This window comes from Oncorhynchus mykiss, chromosome 28 (genome assembly GCF_057628025.1).
Source record: "Oncorhynchus mykiss isolate SJ-2025 chromosome 28, ASM5762802v1, whole genome shotgun sequence".
NCBI lineage: Eukaryota > Metazoa > Chordata > Actinopteri > Salmoniformes > Salmonidae > Oncorhynchus > Oncorhynchus mykiss.
This window is the reverse complement of record NC_143049.1, coordinates 31,502,439-31,524,687: the sequence shown is the minus strand read 5'-3', so window position 1 is coordinate 31,524,687 and position 22,249 is coordinate 31,502,439. Positions and strand designations below refer to the sequence as shown.

Sequence of the window (22,249 nt, the reverse complement as noted above, 5' to 3'; positions counted from 1 at the left end):
ATTTTATCTGCTAATATCATAGCTGATCTTTCCCCCCAGAAAATAGTTTGCTCACACTGACATTCTTTGTTAGTTATTTACCCCCCTTTTCTCCCCAATTTCGTGATTTTCAATTACGATCTTGTCTCATGGCAGCAACTCCCTAACGGGCTCAGTAGAGGCGAAGGTTGAGTCATGTGTCCTCGGAATCATGACCCGCCAAACCGCGCTCCGTTCAACTGACGACCGAAGTCAGCCTGCAGGCACCCGGCTCGCCACAAGGAGTCGCAAGAGCGCAATGAGCCAAGTAAAGCCCCCCCCCCCCCCCCCCCCACCAGACCCTCCCCTAACCCTCCCCTAACCCTAACGACACTGGGCCAATTGTGCACCGCTCTATGGGGCTCCTGGTCACGGCTGGTTGTGACAGACTGGGAACAAACCCAGGTGTAATGACGCATCAAGCACCTTAGACCGCTGTGCCACTCGGGAGTTCCACATTGGCATTCTTTCTAACGGGATCTTTGCTGCCAAACATTATTTGTCTTTCTACTGTTCTACTATAATTGTTCTCGATGTAAAAGGCTAGATGGTGTGCCAGATATTATTTGTGCTAATTGAATAAAATAATGCTGTTTAAATTCATTATGGGTCATTTTGGAGTTTCCTTTGAGACAGATGAACTGGACAGTGGAACTGACCCTAACCTTAGCCTAGCACAAACAGTCACGTAGTATTCACATACGCAATGTATCTGGTTCTGCATGTCCCTAGATGCCATTCAAGCATGTTATGGAATTTTCCCATTGAGGTAACAATGCGGTTTTAGACTGATAAAGTTGGGATTGCTGGGGTGCTATTTCCAATTGTTTATATATCCCATAGACGATAACAAAAGAAAACATTGTTTGGTGTTCAAGGCTATTTCAAGGGATGTTTTTTTGGCAAAGGACAGGACATACTGAAGACTTGATGGATTATTCATTCTTCCGCCTCACAATGTTTCTGTAAGAGTTGTTTCATGTTCTCATTAAGTGTATGGAAAGTTGTGGTCTGTTGCCAACCCAGGGGGTATTGTTAATGTTGGGTTTTGTATACACCGGTGTTTGTACATATGTATGATCTTAATTTGATCACTCAGCACAGCAGGAAATGTAAACTTGTAGCGTATTTTAATTTTAAAAACACTTCTAAAGTTTGTCATTTCCACTTGGAATTTCAGACTTGATTTGCCCTAATGAAAAATGTAATTATAATCCACATAATATTTCACATTTCCCTTTGTTGCAGGATTATTTTCCTGCTTTGGCAAAGTGTCTCAAATTAAGATCCCACATCTGTACCTTTCCCTCCCATCTGCCCCAATTGGTCTGACAGGTTGGCAGATAAACATAAACATGCAAATGGTCTTCCAGTAATGTCAGTAACGTTATTATACTCACAATGGGTGACGCAAATGGGGACAAACAAATAATATCCGTCTTGGATGGGTTACATGTTTTTTTTCTGAAATCTGAGGTGTGGCATTCAAAGTAGTAGTGGAGAGTGAGGTAAGTTGTCAAACTGTTCATACCTCCAACACTAGAGGCGCTTTCTCCAAAATCAGATAGTTACTTTGTGTGACTACATGTTCTATGGTCAACTTCCTGTTCATGTGGTCAAGGTCACTCTGATCTGAGGTGAGCACAAGTTTCTTATTTTTCCCCTTCAAAAGTAAAAAATTGGCACTTTACATTTTATGCAATAAAATTAGGTATGAATGTTCAAATTGATGATTTTGCACTGAGTAGAGGAGACAATAACGTGTCTTTTGATACTTTAGTTGCAGTCCTATGTTGAGCTAACCTTGAGATTTAGCCAACATTAGCACACATGTCAGTTTGGTGCAAGTTGTCTCAATGACCTTGGGGCAAGTCTTCACATGTGACAACTTGCCCCAGTATACATAGGCACATAGAACATGCTCAAAAAACATTGTGATATTGTGTAATCAGCTCTGATAATAGTATTTCATGTTACTAAATGTATTATTATATATATATATATATATATATATATATATATATATATATATATATATATAGTTTAGAGCAGCAGACATATCCCTGGACTACACAAGACAGGCTCTGGCGTGTGTGTGTGTGTGTGTCTACTAACACACTACATGCCTACTGTATGAGACAGTATATCCACACACACACACACACATACTACAGTGTCATGAATTTAGTGTGGCGTTATGAATTGCATTGTGGCAACAAGGATAGTAGACAGGGAGGTGGGCGTAATAAGCCTGTAATGAACATGTAAATGCAATGAGGAAATGTGTTTTTGAAGGAAAGAAGAAAGGAAGGAAGGAAAGAAAGATGGTATGGAAAGAAAGATGGTTAGAAATGAGAAAAGAAAGACAGAGAATGGCAGCACACCACCTGCCATAATGTTAAAGGCGGTGAGGGAGGTGAAGTTTCAGAACAAATCAATCAGGAGTACAGCGAAGGATTTTGACATAAATTACCGTACTCTGACTCGGAATTGTCAAAAGGTTACCAGAGAAGAAATTGAAAGTCAGACAGCCATGCCAACAATAGTGGTTGGCTATACAAAACCACGGCAGGTTTTTCAACCTGATTTGGAGATGCAGCTTGTTCAGTATATTACTAGGTCGGCTGATATTTATTTTGGTCTGTCGCCAAGTGAGGTCAGAAGACTTGCCTACCTGTTTGCTGTGGCACAACAGCTGAAGTTCACGCTAATGTGGGCAGAAAAAGAAAAGGCTCGGAGTGGTTCACAGGCTTCTTAAAGTGGCTCCCAACGCCGTCGCTGAGAAAGCCAGAGGCAACTAGCCTTGTCAGGGCAACTAGCTTCAACAGAGAAAATGTTAATGCTTTCTTCGACAATGTAGCAGAAGTGCTACAGAGATATCAGTTTGGACCAGGAGACATATGGAATGTCGATAAAACTGGGGTGACCACTGTACATAAACTTGACAAAGTGATGGACAGACGTGAAAGTAGGGTCACTGACCTCCGATGAAAGGGGAACCCTCGTCACACTGGCCTGTGCTGTTTCAGCCACAGGGAATAGTATATCTCCATATTTTATTTTCCCTGTGTCAACTTCTGCGATCATTTCCTGATCAACGGGCCACCTGGCAGCAAAGGAGGGGAAATCCCTCTGGGTGGATGAAAGATGTGCACTCTGTTGACTTCCTTAAACATTTTGTCGAGCATACGAAGTGCTCAAAGGAGAAGCTCTGTTTACTCCTTTTGGACAAAACCACAAGTCTCATCTGTCCATTGATGGACTCAATTATGCCAAAGAAATGGCATAATTATGCTGTCATTCCCACCCCTTTGCTCTCATCGGCTTCAACCCTTAGACAGGTCTGTCTACGGGCCGGTAAAGAGGCACATCAACACAGCGTGTGATGCCTGGATGAGGAACAATCCTGGGAAGACAATGTCAATTATGACATTCCTGTGATTGTGGCAATCGCCTATCCTCTGCCTACAACCCCCTTGAACATTCAGGCTGGCTTTAGGGTGGCTGGGATACAACCTTACAACAGGGATGTATTTCTGGAAACTGAGTTTGCGCCATCCTACGTTACAGATCACCCCATTCAGAACCCATCCCTACCAGGCCCCAGCACCAACCCTGCACTGCCAGGCCCCAGCACCGTCCTGCCAGGGCACAGCACTATTCCAGCCCTGCCAGGCCCCAGCACCAACCTGCAAGGCCACAGCACTATTCCATCCCTGCCAAGTCCCAGCACTGACCTGCCAGCTCCCAGCACCAACCTGCCATGCTCCAGCACAATTCCAGCCCTGCCAGGCCCCAGCACCAACCTGCCAGGCCCCAGCACTATTCCAGCCCTGCCAGGCCCCAGCACCAACCTGCCAGGCCCCAGCACTATTCCAACCCTGCCTAGCACGAGCTCAGACACAGACTTGCCCAGTTCTTATGCTAGCACCAGGTCATCCTTACCCAGCATTGCCATTGCTGACAGTGGACTACGAACTGCAGAGGACATCTGGTCATTTCCAAAAGCTAGTCCCCGAAAACCAGCTTGCGAAGAAGGAAAACGGCACAAAACAGCTATTCTAACTGACACACCAGTGAAGCAGGCCCTGGAAATGGAAAAGAATAACCCACCATCTAGCAAAAACAAGAAGCCAGCTAAAAAAAGAAAAATCGTAGAAGAGTTCATTAGATGAAGAAGAGTGCTTCTGCCTCGTCTGTGTGAAGACATCTTTAATCAGCTTTCCATAGGAGACTTGGGTGACGTGTGTGAGATGCAACAAATGGGCCCATGATGCTTATACCTCAGGCCAGGCAATTTATGTCTGCCAGAACTGTGACTCTGAAGAGGAGTCTGATTAGTCAGATACGGATGTGTGTCGTATAGGCTGTTACAAAACTGTGCATTAGTGCATTAGTGTGTTTAAACACCATGTCTGTTTTGTTAAGACATTAAACATTTAAGCAAGTTATCTGCAGCATTACATTACATTCCGATTCCAACAACCGTGGATCTATGTGGATCTATGTGGATCTATGTGCACACCAGAGAACATTCGATGTGTTCGTGCCACTTAATTAATGTGTGCTCTGCATGACAGCATGATTGTTTTTGTTGAAAGGCATGATTTGCCAGATTCTCTAGGCATGATTGTTTTTATTTTGACTTCTTTATTGAAGTTGAATTTGGTTTTGTATTTAAAATTAAAATCAATATTCACAATTAATTAGTTGTTGATAATCCAATGTGACAACTTACCCGACGTGGTGTGACAATTTACCTGCTGATGGGGCAAATTGTCAGAAGTACACACTCTCTATTTAACGGTCTACAATTCCCTACTGAAATAAGATATGAAGATGTAATGAATCCAAAATATGTTCCCAAGACTTCCTTCTTTTGTTCGGTATGACATTTATACCATTGCGATGTATTGTGCCAAGTAAATGTTAGACAGCATGAAAAGTGTGACCACATACCTCGCTCTCCCCGACCTTAAACGTGGAAGTCATCACACTTAATTCATAGAACCAGGTTTGCAAGAAGTACTCCTTAGTTTTTAATAAAAGTATATACAGTACATTGAAAACAGCTTATGTACAGCTTTTATGCCTTTCTCCTGACTAAATAAACATATTCAATTAACATACATTTGTGGCTGGTTATCAAGGACATTCAAAACAATGGAATACATGAAGCAGCAGAAATTATTTTATGATACTGTATATTACAATGCAGCTGCTGTCGGTAGAAATGATATTATACATACTGTACCAGTCAAAAGGTTGGACACACCTACTCATTCAAGGGGTTTTCTTTATTTGTACTATTTTCTACATTGTAGAATAATAGTGAAGACATCAAAACTATGAAATAACACATATGGAATCATGTAGTAACCAAAAAAGTATTAAACAAATCAAATTATATTTTATATTTGAGATTCTTCAAACCCTTTGCCTTGATGACAGCTTTGCACACTCTTGGCATTCTCTCAACCAGCTTCACCTGGAATGCTTTTCCAACAGTCTTGAAGGAGTTCCCATATTTGTTGAGTACTTGTTGGCTGCTTTTCCATCACTCTGCAGTCCAACATCCCTAACCATCACAATCGTGTTGAGGTCGGGTGATTGCGGAGGCCAGATCATCTGATGCAGCACTCCATCACTCACCTTCTTGGTAAAATTGCCCTTACACAGCCTGGAGGTGTGTTTGGGTCATTGCCCTGTTGAAAAACAAATAGTCCCACTAAGTGCAAAACAGATGGGATGGCGTATCACTGCAGAATGCTATAGTAGTCATGCTGGTCAAGTGTGCCTTGAATTCTAAATAAATTCCTCCATGCTTCATGGCGGAAACAACACATGCCTACCTACTCTGCGTCTCACAAAGCATGGCGGTTGGAGAAAAAAAAATCTAATTTGGACTCATCAGACCGAAGAACAAATTTCCACCGGTCTAATGTCCATTGCTTGTGTTTCTTGGCCTAAGCAAGTCTCTTCTTATTATTGGTGTCCTTTAGTAGTGGTTTCTTTGCAGGAATTTGACCAGGAAGGCCTGCGCAGTCTCCTCTGAACAGTTGATGTTGAGATGTGTCTGTTACGTCAATTTATTTGGGCTGCAATTTCAGAGGCTGGTAACTCTAACGAAGTTCTTGAAATCTTCCACATTGACTGACCTTCATGTCTTAAAGTAATAATGGACTGTCGTTTCCCTTTGCTTATTTGAGCTGTTCTTGCCATAATATGGACTTGGTCTTTTACCAAATAGGGCTATCTTCTGTATACCACCCTTACCATGTCACAACACAACTGACTGGCTCAAACGCATGAAGGAGGAAATAAATTCCACAAATGAAGGCATTCCAGGTGACTACCTCATGAAACTGGTTGAGAGAATGCCAAGAGTGTGCAAAGCTGTCATCAAGGCAAAGGGTGGCTACTTTGAAGAATATAAAATCTATTTTGATTTGTTAAAAAAATTGGTTACTACATGATTCCATATGTGTTATTTCATAGTTTGATGACTTCACTATTATTCTACAACATAGAAAATAGTAAAAAATAAAGAAAACCCCTGGAATGAGTAGGTGAACTTTTGACTGGTACTGTATATTGACAAACCAGAACTCAATATGAGGAGACTGGGTTTTATAGGTTTTCCTCCATTTTCCTCTGAAATGTCATGGATTACCCAGAGACTCTGCAGACAAGAAGAAATAACAGAGATCCTTGTTCAGTTAATTGCATTGACTGCAGTCAGCAGGTTTTTTGTTAAACATTTCTCGCATATCCATGCCTCAATGGCTTGCCCTCTTACATCATCTAATTTACAATTCATAAACAATACATAATATACAATTCATAAACTTAACCCCCTATTAAGATGTTTAGGGAATCTGTAGAGTCAACAGATTTACCACAGAATTGAAGTTTCAAAGGCCAATTTAACTCCTTTTCTTTTTCATTTTTTAAACAAATGTTTTATTTATTAACCACCCTCTTCAGAGGACAAATATCTTTCTTTGTTTTTATAGCTTTTCTGCTACATGTACAGTTGAAGTCGGAAGTTTACATACACTTAGGTTGGAGTCATTAAAACTCATTTTTTCAACCATTCCACAGATTTGTTATTAACAAACTATAGTTTGACACAAGTCATTTTTCCAACAATTGTTTACAGACAGATTATTTCACTCATAATTCACTGTATCACAGTTCCAGTGGGTCAGAAGTTTACATACACTACGTTGAATGTGCCTTTTAAACAGCTTGGAAAATTCCAGAAAATGATGTCATGGCTTTAGAAGCTTCTGATAGGCTAGTTGACATAATTTGAGTCAATTGGAGGTGTACTTGTGGATGTATTTCAAGTCCTACCTTCAAACTCAGTGCCTCTTTGCTTGACATCATGGGAAAATCAAAAGAAATCAGCCAAGACCTCAGAAAATAAATTGTAGACCTCCACAAGTCTGGTTCATCCTTGGGAGCAATTTCCAAATGCCTGAAGGTACCACGTTCATCTGTACAAACAATAGTACGCAAGTATAAACACCATGGGATCACGCAGCCGTCATACCGCTCAGAAAGGAGACGCGTTCTGTCTCCTAGAGATGAACGTACTTTGGTGCAAAAAGTGCAAATCAATCCCAGAATAACAAGGCCCACAGTAAAACAAGTCCTATATCGACATAACCTGAAATAATGACCATCTTTATGTTTGGAGGAAAAAGGAGGCGGCTTGCAAGCCGAAGAACACCATCCCAACCGTGAAGCACGGGGGTGGCAACATCATGTTGTGGGGGTGCTTTGCTGCAGGAGGGACTGGTGCACTTCACAAAATAGATGGCATCATGAGGTAGGAAAATTATGTGGGTATATTGAAGCAACATTTCAAGACATCAGTCAGGAAATTAAAGCTTGATCGCAAATGGGTCTTCCAAATGGACAATGAACTTCCAAAGTTGTGGATAAATGGCTTAAGGACAACAAAGTCAAGGTATTGGATTGGCCATCACAAAGCCCTGACCTCAATCCCATCGAACACTTGTGGGCAGAACTGAAAAAGCGTGTGCAAGCAAGCAGGCCTACAAACCTGACTCTGTTACACCAGCTCTGTCAGGAGGAATGGGCCAAAATTCACCCAACATAATGTGGCAAGCTTGTGGAGGGCTACCTGAAACGTTTGACCCAAGTTAAACAATTCAAAGGCAATGCTACCAAATACGAATTGAGTGTATGTAAACTTCTGACCCACTGTGTTGAAAGAAATAAAAGCTGAAATAAATCATTCTCTCTACTATTATTTTGACATTTCACATTCTTAAAATAATGTGGTGATACTAACTGACTTAAGACATGGATTTTTTACTAGGATTAAATGTCAAACTGACAAACTCTTTAATCCCAACCCTCAGCCACTCTCAGCCCATCCCACCTATCACCATAGACCAACCCTCAGCCACTCTCAGCCCATCCCACCTATCACCATAGACCAACCCTCAGCCACTCTCAGCCCATCCCACCTATCACCATAGACCAACCCTCAGCCACTCTCATCCCATCCCACCTATCACCATAGACCAACCCTCAGCCACTCTCAGCCCATCCCACCTATCACCATAGACCAACCCTCAGCCACTCTCAGCCCATCCCACCTATCACCATAGACCAACCCTCAGCCACACTCAGCCCATCCCACCTATCACCATAGACCAACCCTCAGCCACACTCAGCCCATCCCACCTATCACCATAGACCAACGCTCAGCCACTCTCATCCCATCCCACCTATCACCATAGACCAACCCTCAGCCACACTCAGCCCATCCCACCTATCACCATAGACCAACCCTCAGCCACACTCAGCCCATCCCACCTATCACCATAGACCAACGCTCAGCCACTCTCATCCCATCCCACCTATCACCATAGACCAACGCTCAGCCACTCTCATCCCATCCCACCTATCACTATAGACCACCCTTGTTTGGTTTCCATGTGCCATATATTTTTCAATTGTGCTGTGATGTTTCACGTAATTTTTTTTACCTTTCTTAATCGTTTATTATCCACAGATTGTGAGCTAAAGATTAAAACATTTCATACAAGTATTATTATATTATTTATTGACTGACTGGCTTTTTTGTAAGGTCAATTTTAAGTGCATGTTGTGATTTTTTTAACCAATTTCACTACTTAATATGGAGCAAAAACTAATCTCTAAAGTAAAGGCTCTATGACTCATTACAAATCAACATTTGCTTTGTCACATTTAGATTACATTCTAATGTCATAATCAACATTTGTCTCAGCCATGTTGAATTAAAAGTTCCAGTAAGATGCTAATCTGGGCATTCTTAGCAACAGAACTTAATACATTTATTTAAGACTCACTTAAATACCCAGAGGGTATATGAACTCACTCTGAGCCGGAGTCGGCATTAGAATACTGCTGCAGTTCTCGTAAGTGTTGATTGATATGTGCTGTAGAAACAACAGAACAACAACATAAGCCATTGTCCATAGTATATCACAGTGTTTATAAGAAGTGATTTTTATATCTTACCTAAACCTTTCGAGCCGTCCATTCCTGAACCGTTCATCCTTGTGGCGCCTGATGATGACGAAGCACTTGACCCGGACCTACCCAGTCCTGTGTTGCCGTTTCCTGTTGCAGAAGCACCCCACCCACCAGTTCCAGCACCCAATTCTGTTCCAGCGGTTGACCCCCTTTTACCTTGCCCTGTTACACTAGACCCTTCCCCACCCATCCCTGTGTTACCCATTCCTGTGGAACCCCACCCACCTGTAGCCTCCAAACCCATTTTGGTTGGCCCCCTGTTGCCCTGCCCTGTTGCACTCAACCCTGCCTCCCCCATCCCTGCGTAACTCATTGCACCCAACTCTCCTGTCGCGCCTGTCCCTGTTCGACCTGCCCACACTTTTTCTGGCCCTAACGAACCCAATGCAGTAGAACTTGAACTTGACCCTGTCCTTCCCATTCCTGTATTACCAAATTGGTTAGTTGAGCCTGGCTTGTTACCTGTCCCTGTCCCACCTGCCCCTGCCCTGCCAAATCCATTCCCAGTTGAGCCAGGGTCACCCATCCCATGCCTGCTACTCCAGGGTCCAGTCTGATTTGGTATGGACATTCCTGGGTTACCCATTCCGGTCTGAAACATAATAAGACAAAGTAAATAATGTTTAGTTAGTACCGGTATGTGAAACTACTTCAACATATAACAATGCTGTTTATCTAGCATATTCAAATATAATAATTGCACAAACATATCATGTTTATTATTACATGACCACCAATTGTATATTATAGACTGTGGCACTTTTCCAGCCAGTGGGGGCTTTACCTGTCCTCGAGTTCTCTGCATTGTTTTTTTGGAATGAGATTGACACTTCCTCCAGTATCATAGTGGGACCCCTGCTAGATTGATGAGCTTGGTACTGGAGGAAGTGTCATAGTGTCTATTCTGATCATACACATTTTATGATCAGAAGTTTATGAAGGCATAAATGTATGAAAGCGTGTATACTTATCTTTTTAAATGTATGTAGTAATAATAAAAAATTAAAAAGCAGGCAAGTTAAATCCTTATGGGGTGGCAGGGTAGCCTAGTGGTTAGAGTGTTGGACTAGTAACCGAAAGGTTCCAAGTTCCAATCCCTGAGCTGACAAGGTACAAAATCTTGTTCTGCCCCTGAACAGGCAGTTAACCCACTGTTCCTAGGCTGTCATTGAAAATAAGAATTTGTTCTTAACTGACTTGCCTAGTTAAATAAAGGTAAACAAACATTTACAATTGCAGCCTACACTGGCCAAACCTGGGCCAATTGCGTGCTGCCCTATGGGACTTATAATCACAGCTTGTTGTGATACAGAGTGTCTGTGTTGACATCTCAAGCACTGAGATGCAGTGCCTTAAACTGCTGCGCCACTCAGGAGCCCCCCAGTTTAATGTAAAGCACGACGACAACAACCTATTGCTTACATTTTCCACTAATTTATTTTATTACAGCTAATTGTCATAAAAAAATCTTATGTGGAGCTCCTGCAGCTCTCATTTACATGGTTAGATCTTTTGACCAGCGTGCCAACTCTATCTCTTCACACTAATGACGGAAACCATTTCTGGCCCCAGTTTGACTTCTAAAGGATTTCTGTTGTTATCTACCGCCACTTATCAATGAGTTGGATGAAAGCCTGGTGTAATACCACGCGATAGATCTTCCCTTACCCTGGAGCCACAGTTGACCAGTGAGGTGTTGAGGTTATTCATCTTGTCCTTGAGAATGCCGATCTCGCCCTCCTTCACCTTCATCACCGTCTCCTGTAGCTCCTTGTCCCCCTGCAGCCTTCTGCTATCCATCAGCAGCCTCTCCGTCTCTCGGTCGTATTTCTCCTGGGTCTTCTGAAGCTTCTCGCGGTGCTCCAGGGCCATGGCACTGCGGTTGTAGCTGCACCAGTCGTAGACCTCCTTCAGCTGGTCTTTATCTGCCTGCAGCCTGGCACTGCAACCCTCAATCTCCGTCATCTGAGAGCCCACCTTGTTCAGGTATTGCTGGAACTTGTTCTCCACCTCGCGGGACAGACCGGTGCAGTTGTTGCGGATCTGGTCCAGGTGGTGGAGCTGCTTCTCGCAGGTGAGCAGGAAGGGGCTGACATTGGGCAGAAGGTTGTCGATCTTCAACAGGAAGGCTTTAGAGACGTCGGAGATGCCGGCCAGGGATTGGACAAAGTCCTCCTTGCACTTCTTCCTGTAGCCCTCCAGTTGTCTCTGCAGGAAGGTCTTGTCCCTCCGGAGGGAGATGGCCTCCAGGGTCAGGGTGTCCCGGTCCATGGCTGTGTTCTCCATCTCCATCCTCATGAACTGCACCGTCTGACTGAAGTTGGAGCTCACTAGCTTTAGCAACTGCTCCAGCTGCTGGACCTGGTTTTCTTGCATATTATTGTTGTTGCATATAAACGTTTTGGAAGAACATAAAGAAGAAAGAAACACCTTTTATGTTAATACTTCGGAACCAGGATCAGATTTAGTCCGGGATTCAATCCGAGGAGCACTGTCGGTATTGCACCTTTTAAAGGCAATGTTCCTGCGTTTGCGGAGATTGCATTCACGGTGCAGATGTGGGCGCAATAGAAATGAACCTTTAAGTCTAAGCTCGCTACAATGCAGCTTGGATTGAATCCCGGCACTGCATTGGTTTTAAGTCAATTCAGAATGACTTTTATTTTAATTTCACTATTTGTATTCTCACTTCTGTAACAACAACAACAACAGTGAAGACAAAAGATCATTGCAAAGTTGTAATTTGCACCATGCATATTCTTGTCCAAAGAAGTACCAGTTAGGAAACCCACTGGGCACAGATGTCAATTTAACATCTATTCCACGTTTGTTCAACGTAATTTCCTTTACATGACGTGGAAATAATGTTGATTCAACCAGCGTGTGCCCAGTGGGAAGCTAATAGGTTTAGGAAAGCTTAGCTGTGAATTATTAGAATGAGATTCTGAGTGGACGATTGAACATGAATACTGTATGTAACACTAGTGCAGAGCAGAGCAACAAAGCAAAGTTTCTTACAGGTCTCTTACCATTTGGGGGCATGGCCCTGAAGCATTGGCTCATTCTAAGTTGAATCTGACATCTTCCCTTATCATTTTCACACTGAGTCTGTGGATGTTAATAACAGACATGCATCAGCACCACATTTTGTCTACCAATAATAATTTGAGTGAAAATTTCACCTACAGATTTAGGATCTGCAGAAACAGAAAATGTGAATTATTATGTGCATTATATACATCTTTTTTAATTATGGACATGTTTTGTAGAGGTTGATCCCTTTTTCTGCCCCTGAACAAGGCAGTTAACATGCTGTTTCTAGGACATTGAAAATAAGAAATTGTTCTTAAATGGCTTGCCTAGTTAAATAAATTGAAGTACTACACTGTTGAATTTTCTGCTGTGAAGAACCATTTCCGCAGCAACAGGGTGATCAAATTAAGATACGGCATCTGTACATGCACATTATTGTTGACACTGTTGCAAAAGAAGATATATATATATCTACAGAAATGATGAACAGTCAAGTTTACATCTGAATATACAGTGACTAGTGATTGTTAATGTTTATGACTGTAGGACCACTGTTTTAACCTTTTCAGTTATATTTGCTGAAATTATCTGAAATGATTGATATGTTATATGACATGTATGAGATACTTGAATGTAATATTGTTTTATGTTAAATTACACTCAAATCAAAATCATATAGCACGTTTTGTTTTCCTATCCACTAATACAGCTAAACTGGCATTTTGATATTCAGTAAACCAGTCACTGTTATCCGACTGTATATAATGTACTGCTGTCATTGTAATGCATATTCAAAATCGACATATTGAAAATCCACCCAAGTTTTTCAAAATATGCATGCCAAAAATCCAACACAACCTCACAAATCCCCTCTAGCATTGACCTGTGAACATTGATGACAAAACCAATCTCAGTTCTTACCACTAGTCCTTTGAGATTGGCGATGAACATGCCAGACCCGTTTGCCACCTGACGCAGACTCATCATATATTTGTTGTTGCGCATCTTGTCAGTCAGGGTGGCGTTCAGGAGCTTCGTCAGGTTCTTTCCCTGCTGCCGGAGGTTGATGTTGTCAATGGAGAGGTGGTTGAAGCTCTTCTCCAGGTCCTTGACCCGGCTCTCGGCCGCCGCGTCTGGGGAGCTCCCGTAGACCAGGAAGAGCACCAGGCTGACGATGATGAGTGACTGAATCAGAGAGGAGAAGAAGAAGACAACCCTCATGTAGTAGCCACAGCTCTTCCCTCTGGGCTTCTGGATCTTCCTCCTGGCCTCCAAGCCAAACTTGGCCTGGGAGTAACTGCTTTTGTACATGGCTGTTTAGCCGCTGAGGCACAGTACAGTACAGAACACCCTTACTGAGAAACAGCCAATCACAGACCGATTTAGATGGTTCAAATGGGGTCCACTTCTTGAGGACCAAGTAGAGAGCGTTAAACCACAAGCACTGAACTCTTCTTTCCCAAACAAAAAGCCAAATAAATAGATAAGATGGGAGATATTTTAGGCAGACCCTGGTAGTGGAGATATCTGATGCAAACCCTGGTAGTGGAGATATCTGATGCAAACCCTGGTAGTGGAGATATCTGAGGCAAACCCTGGTAGTGGAGATATCTGATGCAAACCCTGGTAGTGGAGATATCTGATGCAGACCCTGGTAGTGGAGATATCTGATGCAAACCCTGGTAGTGGAGATATCTGTGGCAGACCCTGGTGGTGAAGATAGTATCCCGCTTCTGAGCTAAGGTAGCACACATTGACAGCCCAAACAGTAAAGTTCCAGTTTTCTCTCCTGAGCATAATATGGTGTGAAAGTGAGAAGACAGGATTATGTCTGAGGTGTAAACATGGTCAGGAGTTTAGAACCGCCTCACCACACTTCCCACTCTGGGAACTCCTTCCTTGACATCATGTCAGGGGTTAGGGATAACATCATGCACACACACACACAGGAGGTGATTCAGACCACATTCACACAACCCTAGCCCCATGTGGTGCCAGCTGCCCCTTTGTTTGACAGGTAGCCTAGCGGTTAAGGGCATTGGGCCAGTAAATGAAAGGTTGCTGGTTTGAATCCAGGAGCCGATTAGCTGAAGATCTGGTGATGTGCTCTTGAGCAAGGCACTTATCCCTAATTGCTGCTGTAAGTCACTCTGGATAAGAGGGTCTGCTAAATGACTAAAATGTAAATGTCAGCACATGTGACAAGAGATAATGGTCCTGAAATGATCTGCTTTGAATGAGATTATAATCTTAGGTACATTTTAGGAAAAGTCTTCAGGTGTAACAGTCCTATTTAACAAAGTGTGCCTACACTGTACTAACACTTTACCAGTCTACATAACTAAGATGTATTAGTGTGCCTACACTGTACTAACACTTTACCAGTCTACGTAACTAAGATGTATTAGTGTGCCTACACTGTACTAACACTTTACCAGTCTACGTAACTAAGATGTATTAGTGTGCCTACACTGTACTAACACTTTACCAGTCTACGTAACTAAGATGTATTAGTGTGCCTACACTGTACTAACACTTTACCAGTCTACATAACTAAGATGTATTAGTGTGCCTACACTGTACTAACACTTTACCAGTCTACATAACTAAGATGTATTAGTGTGCCTACACTGTACTAACACTTTACCAGTCTACGTAACTAAGATGTATTAGTGTGCCTAGGTATTAGGGACACTTAAATTGGATGTTTTTTGTGTCATATATGATGGTCTTCAATTTTTCTTGATCTTAACACTACATCAACCTTTACCTTCTCTGTGATTAGTTGTAAGGTCAGGAAAGGCCACTGTTAACCAGTATGTGGGGTGGTTAGGTCCATGAATCTTCCCCCGCTTGACAGGTAAATGCTCCATTAACGTTTGTTCTGAAGATATGATCTGTTCTGAAGATTTGATCTGTCTATATTATCTTCCTCCATAAATCAAAATGGCACATTGTGAAGACCTACTGTAATTTCCAAGAAAAAACAACAACTGTTTTACGGCATTATGAACATGGTTTCCGGTGCACGGCACCAGAAGTGTCAGGACCATAGCACATGTTGTTCCACAGACATTCTCATTAAGTATCGGAGCCAGCGGCCCTTTGATGCTCTGCATCTCAACCCAACTTGCTGACGTGGGCAGCTGACAGTCAGTCTCTCAGGACACCCCAAACACAGCAGCAGAATGAAAGCCAGAACTTGTCCTGCCTGCCAGCCATTGTTGCCGTGCCAACCCTGTCTTCAGAGGAAGCAATAATTCACTAAGGAATTGGCCATCTCATCTGAGTTGTTACCATCGGGACAGATCACAGATAAAGCATGGGAACAAAAGCAGGAAATCAGGGACAAACACAGAAGTACACACAAAATGTTGAATATTGAGAATGAAATGGGCTGTTTATCTGGAGCATAAACAACTGGTATTTATATAAACAGCTGATATTTTGGGGAGGTGTTGTAACGTTCCGTATTTAAATGTTTCCCTGAGTGTGTCTACCTCCTAGAAATCTATCAACTCCTCCACTGTAATCTTGAAGGCGGCCGTTTAGGAACATCACAGAACAATATACTACTTTTAGTTTCCACCATATCTAACACTTTCAGACCTCAGAGGGAGAGTCTACAAGGCAGGATCATTAACATGGATTGTTATTGAATTAGAATTTGACCTCTTTCTTTTTTCATGTATCAGGTATTTGCAATTCATAGATTAGATTAGAATAACTTTATTTATGTCCATAACACATACTGCCACCTAGTGTTAACTGCAACTCCTGCTCCCAATTTTCCCTCCAACCAACAGAACATCAGAGAGAATTTTAGAAATGGATGTGTCATGGAAGGATGGAATGAACGGGCTTCTTGGAGAAGAAATAAGTAAAAATCAACAAATTTGAAGGATATACATAAAGATGGTATTCCGTCAAGGCAGAAAAACATCACAGAACGTCCCAGTAAAAAGGTTGCATTTACTTATTCATGGTTGGGCTTGTTTAGATCAGATTATTTGTCTTTAATTAATCATGGCTTGAACCACTTAGATTTTCTACAGCAGTGCATTATTTACCAGAACTTGCCCTCAAAACATAAAAAATGTAGACAAACAATAAATGTAGCTTGAGTTACTGTGTTCTCGAGACCTAGTAAACTCAGAAAGTTTTTCTCCACACTGAATTACACAAATGATGGTGTGATTCTCCTCTTTAAAAGATTTTAACATGTAAATCTTGATGGGGCAAAAAAAAGAAGTGAAATGCATTCCAGCAAAGCCACTACACAACACAACACTAAACAATACGTTAGTTGCACTATAGAGGTGACAAACGGTGCCTCCAAACTGTTAGGGCCTGCTACACCTGGCTATCAGCAGAACCTTGTCTGGCAGCGAAGCAGTTCATTCTGCCTCATTTACTGCCTTTAAAAAAAACACAACTGTTATGCCTGACTTGCTTAAACAAATATGGTTTCCAATGAAAATTGAGATGTCCAAACTATGGCATAAGGGGACGACAAGCGGATAAGAGGCAATCCGTAATTTTGATTAAGACAATGAGCGAGCTAGGACGCTAGTGTTTATAACTATTTGTTTAGCACTTTTGAAATGTACAGCAACAGAATTCAGAACATGGGCCATTCTTACAGTGCTCTCCCTGTACACCAAGTCAGAACCGTAGGATAAATAAAGGGGGCCTATAAGCAGACAATGAAAGGTCTTACAATATTCAATGATAACATTTCCCTAAAACAGGTTATAGGCTACATGTGCACCACTACGTCAGAACAGTAGATGAAATTAAGAGGGGTAAATAGACCAAATTATTAGGATGAGACACATGGGGTGCTAACATCTTATTATACAACATACACTTAGTATTACTTTCTTAGCTACAGTATACATATCTCCCAGGCATATTACAACATTTACGAAGCAGCATACAATACATTTGTGGACTCACATTGTTGTGCTCGGCTCACTTGAACAGGAAGGTGGCTCGGCGGTTCTCCAAGTTAACAATTTTGTTGAGCGCGGCACAAATCATGCTTCATTGACATCATGGCCAATGTTAAATGTTATCATTTTAAACTTGGAAAAGAGCCCCTTAATCCCAGATTTGACCAAACAGCCACTGTCACTGATTCCTTCCAAACCACTTTGCGATTTCCAACTTGTTGTGTAATGTTTATGTCCAATCTATAATTTATTTTCAATATTTATCTTCATGTGACAAGGATTAAAAAGGATTTGACAGTAGATGGTTTGTGATAAGACTCCTGTATTCATAGGGAGTGAGAGGTATTTTGAATACTGTATGCATCAGAGGAGGCTGGTGGGATGAGCTATAGTAGGACCACTGGAATAAATGGAACTGAGTCAACCGTGGGGTTTCCATGTGTTTCCATTGATTTCATTCCAGTCTACGATGAGCTCATCTTCCTATGGCTCATCCCACCAGCCTCCTCTGTTATGCATATTCCATATTTCAAACCATGCCTTTTAAACCATGGGATTGAGAACTTAGTAATGTAAGGATTGGTTTCCTCCAAACACCTCAACTCTCATCAGAGGGTCTTCTGTTGAAAAAAAGACTGATGAATCCCCGACCTTAATCCCTCCTCAGTCCAGCAGATGTTTTCCTTTGACTCGGACAAAGGGCTTTGTTTTTATTACCAGGCTTGCCCATTCCTGTGGGGTCAAAGGTGATGCCGGTCTCAGAGAGAAGCTGTCCCTGCAGGTCAAACAGTTTGACAGTCATTGGAGCGCGATGAAATGTCCCCCTCGTGTAAACGTCCATTATCAGTTTGTGTTGAAAACCTAGGCTACTTTCCATATGCCGCTAAGCTTGAGTACACATTCATCAACACCCAGGGTTCGAATAACACATTGACTATTGGGAGTGCCTTAGGCTGGACCAGTGTTGCGATTTCTAATGTTTACAGGGGTGTCCTGGTTTGTTGTTGGAGTACCCAGCACCCACATAACCCACAACAACAACACATTTTGTGTGAAGGGTTCATCATGTCAAAACAAAATAGAGCCTCACAAAAAATGGAGCAAACTATTTCTGGAAGGAAACTGTCCAGTTCTGTCCTCTGTCATCAGCCAAGGATCAGTCGGCTGGTTGGACCTGCAGTAATGGAATGAGGCCGAAATGGAATCTGGATCTCAAATGACAGAGATGTAATTGATGTCCTTTAGGGGATGTATCTGTTAAACTAGTATCTGGTATCAGGAACTAGTATCAGTATCAGGTTACACTTAGTTGGAAAGCCTTGTAGTATGTAATTATGCCATACTACTACCACTGTGTGTGTGTGTGTGTGTGTGTGTGTGTGTGTGTGTGTGTGTGTGTGTGTGTGTGTGTGTGTGTGTGTGTGTGTGTGTGTGTGTGTGTGTGTGTGTGTGTGTGTGTGTGTGTGTGTGTGTGTGTGCGTGTGTCATTTGCAGTCTTGCCTTACTGGACCGCTTGCAGAGAGTAACCATGTTTCTGATTGGCGGTTCAAAGACCAAGGCACCCCACCCTCAATAGACTCACACCCTCAATGCACACACACGCAGAGGCACACACAAAGCATATGAGCATTAAACAGATACACACAAATTGTGTTATACTAAATCAGACATCAGAGGCATGCCAAACAGTAACTGCATCATCGGTTTGATCTACAGGAGCTATAATAGAAGGAGGTTGAAGTGAGGGGCCTAAATTGGTGTGACGGTTGAACAAGTAGACTCTCAGGAATGTACCAAGCCCTTGCTATGGTAGCAGCATGTTAATTAGTAGTAATTTAGCTTGGCAAACTGCTGCTGTGGCGGTTGAAGCCAGGAGTAGTTTAACAGACTTTAGCTAATGTAACGCTAATGTCTGATTTTAAGAAATTATTGTTATTTCATAACGCAATTTATGTATGTAATTCTGCATGTAATTCTGTATGTAATGTATGTATGTAATGTATGTATGTATGTAATTATGTATGTAACTCGTCTCAAAAGGATTGGTCATGAAAATGTTGTGGAAGAAAAGGAAGGTCAACAGTTTCAATATCTTCCCCCCCACACACACACAGTCACTCCCACACACACACAGTCACTCCCACACACACACAGCCACTCCCCCCAACACACACACACAGTCACTCCCACACACACACACAGTCACTCCCCCACACACACAGTCACTCCCACACACACACAGTCACTCCCCCACACACACACTCACTCCCACACACACACAGTCATCCCCCACACACACAGTCACTCCCACACACACACAGTCACTCCCACACACACACAGCCACTCCCCCCAACACACACACACAGTCACTCCCCCCAACACACACACACAGTCACTCCCCCCAACACACACACACAGTCACTCCCACACACACACAGTCACTCCCACACACACACACAGTCACTCCCACACACACACAGCCACTCCCCCCAACACACACACACAGTCACTCCCATGCACAGCCACTCCCCCCTCCCACACACACACATACAGTCACTCCCACACACACACAGTCACCCCCCCCCACACACACACAGTCACTCCCCCCAACACACACACACAGTCACTCCCACACACACAGTCACTCCCACACACACACAGCCACTCCCCCAACACACACACACAGTCACTCCCCCCAACACACACACACAGTCACTCCCACACACACACAGTCACTCCCACACACACACAGCCACTCCCCCCAACACACACACACAGTCACTCCCCCCAACACACACACACACAGTCACTCCCACACACACACAGCCACTCCCCCCAACACACACACACACAGTCACTCCCATGCATCCCCCGCCCCCCCCCCCCCCACAGGCACACAGCCACTCCTACACACACAGCCATTCCCACATGCACACGCACACACAATGCCACTCCTACACACACACACACACACACACACACACACACACACACACACACACACACACACACACACACACACACACACACACACACACACACACACACACACACACACACACACACACACACCACACAGCCACTCCCACACACAAGAAGCCATTATTTGGCTAATCTTGACCAACAATGGAGGTGCCAATCAACAGGCACATTGTCTCCTTTAATGGGACTTTCATTCAGATTAACATACACCTCTGATGACCCATTAGCCACACAGTGACCAGGACAATGCTACACTTTCCACACATACACACACACAGCCAAAGAGAAGGGTTTGGGCTCAGGAATTTCTTAGAATTATCTGTATGTTCTAGATCTAGACAAAGAAAAAAGATAAGTTGGTGTTAGTTACACTTTTGTAGGTACAACGTCTTTCTGTGTCAGTTAAAAATGTATCATAGATTCATGACGTTTCTCTGCACTTTTAGCCAGGATTGGTTTTCTTCTCTCTGCCTTTGTTTCTTTATCTAGGACAGGCATCATCTACTAGACCATCCCGGAGAGGCAGACCCACAAAGACTAACAGTTTAGGAAAGGCATCATCAACTAGACCATCCCGGAGAGGCAGACCCACAAAGACTAACAGTTTAGGACAGGCATCATCAACTAGACCATCCTGGAGAGGCAGACCCACAAAGACTAACAGTTTAGGAAAGGCATCATCAACTAGACCATCCTGGAGAGGCAGACCCACAAAGACTAACAGTTTAGTAAAGGCATCATCAACTAGACCATCCTGGAGAGGCAGACCCACAAAGACTAACAGTTTAGGAAAGGCATCATCTACTAGACCATCCTGGAGAGGCAGACCCACAAAGACTTATCCTGGAGAGGCAGACCCACAAAGACTAACAGTTTAGGACAGGCATCATCAACTAGACCATCCTGGAGAGGCAGACCCACAAAGACTTATCCTGGAGAGGCAGACCCACAAAGACTAACAGTTTAGGACAGGGATCATCTACTAGATTCAGACGCAGGCCGATTTGTTTCTTGAGTGAATGGTCGGGGTCCTGGAACGTAATTACGGGCTCCAGTTGGGGAACCCTGATCTAGGATGACCCTGGGCTTAGCGAGGCAAGGGTGAGTAAGTCTGCGTGACCTTTGGGGTTAACCTCGGACATGAATCACCATGTGCTCCACAAAGAAAGGGGATAGAGGACCTTTGTGAAATGGTGATGACCAAAACGTGGCGTTTTCTTTTAGCACAATGAGGTGGGTCTTAAGCTGTCTATTCATTGGCCAGGAGATAAGATCAAAGTGCAGGCTATGATTTACAGGGTTAATGCATTACACTGAGAAAACATGTGTAGGCCTACTTCATATTACTGAGGTCAAAGGTTGTAGAGTAATCTATGCTTTGTTATTGACATTATAGGAGGGATTCAGGTGTGAAATGTTACAATTTCAAGTAGTCTATTGCATAACTCTTCTGTAGGAACAGAGTAAATAAACAAGTAACTTGACAATTTGCCATAGAAAGCCCACCCAATGTGTTGGGAGCTGAGACAGAGCCATGTCTGGTGTATTTCCTGGAGGGCTTTGAGTTGTTTGCCATGGTCGGGGGTAGCTCTGGCCGTGTGCTTAGAGTCAGGCCTTGGGGTCATGCCTCTCTCCGAGGAGAGCGAACCTCCACATTCTTTTTCTCTGTGTGTGATAAGCCCCACAGCCCACTCTTTGC

General features: G+C 43.1%; 1 protein-coding gene across 2 annotated transcripts; it reads right to left on the bottom strand.

The window, feature by feature from the left end:
- Positions 1 to 5,033: 5,033 nt before the first annotated feature.
- Positions 5,034 to 14,494, bottom strand: LOC110508925 (uncharacterized). Of its 2 annotated transcripts, none has more exons than XM_021589838.3 (6): positions 13,534 to 14,494; positions 12,609 to 12,687; positions 11,248 to 11,948; positions 9,565 to 10,171; positions 9,422 to 9,482; positions 5,034 to 6,700 (listed from the first exon to the last, which is right to left on the bottom strand). In XM_021589838.3, exons 1-6 carry the CDS (start codon positions 13,921 to 13,923, stop codon positions 6,688 to 6,690), a joined length of 1,851 nt encoding a protein of 616 aa, XP_021445513.3. In that variant the 5' UTR covers positions 13,924 to 14,494; the 3' UTR covers positions 5,034 to 6,687. The 2 variants fall into 2 exon arrangements, with proteins under 2 accessions (XP_021445513.3, XP_021445514.3); XM_021589839.3 differs by having other exon boundaries at positions 6,441 to 6,700; positions 9,393 to 9,482.
- Between the last annotated feature and the right edge of the window lie 7,755 nt (positions 14,495 to 22,249).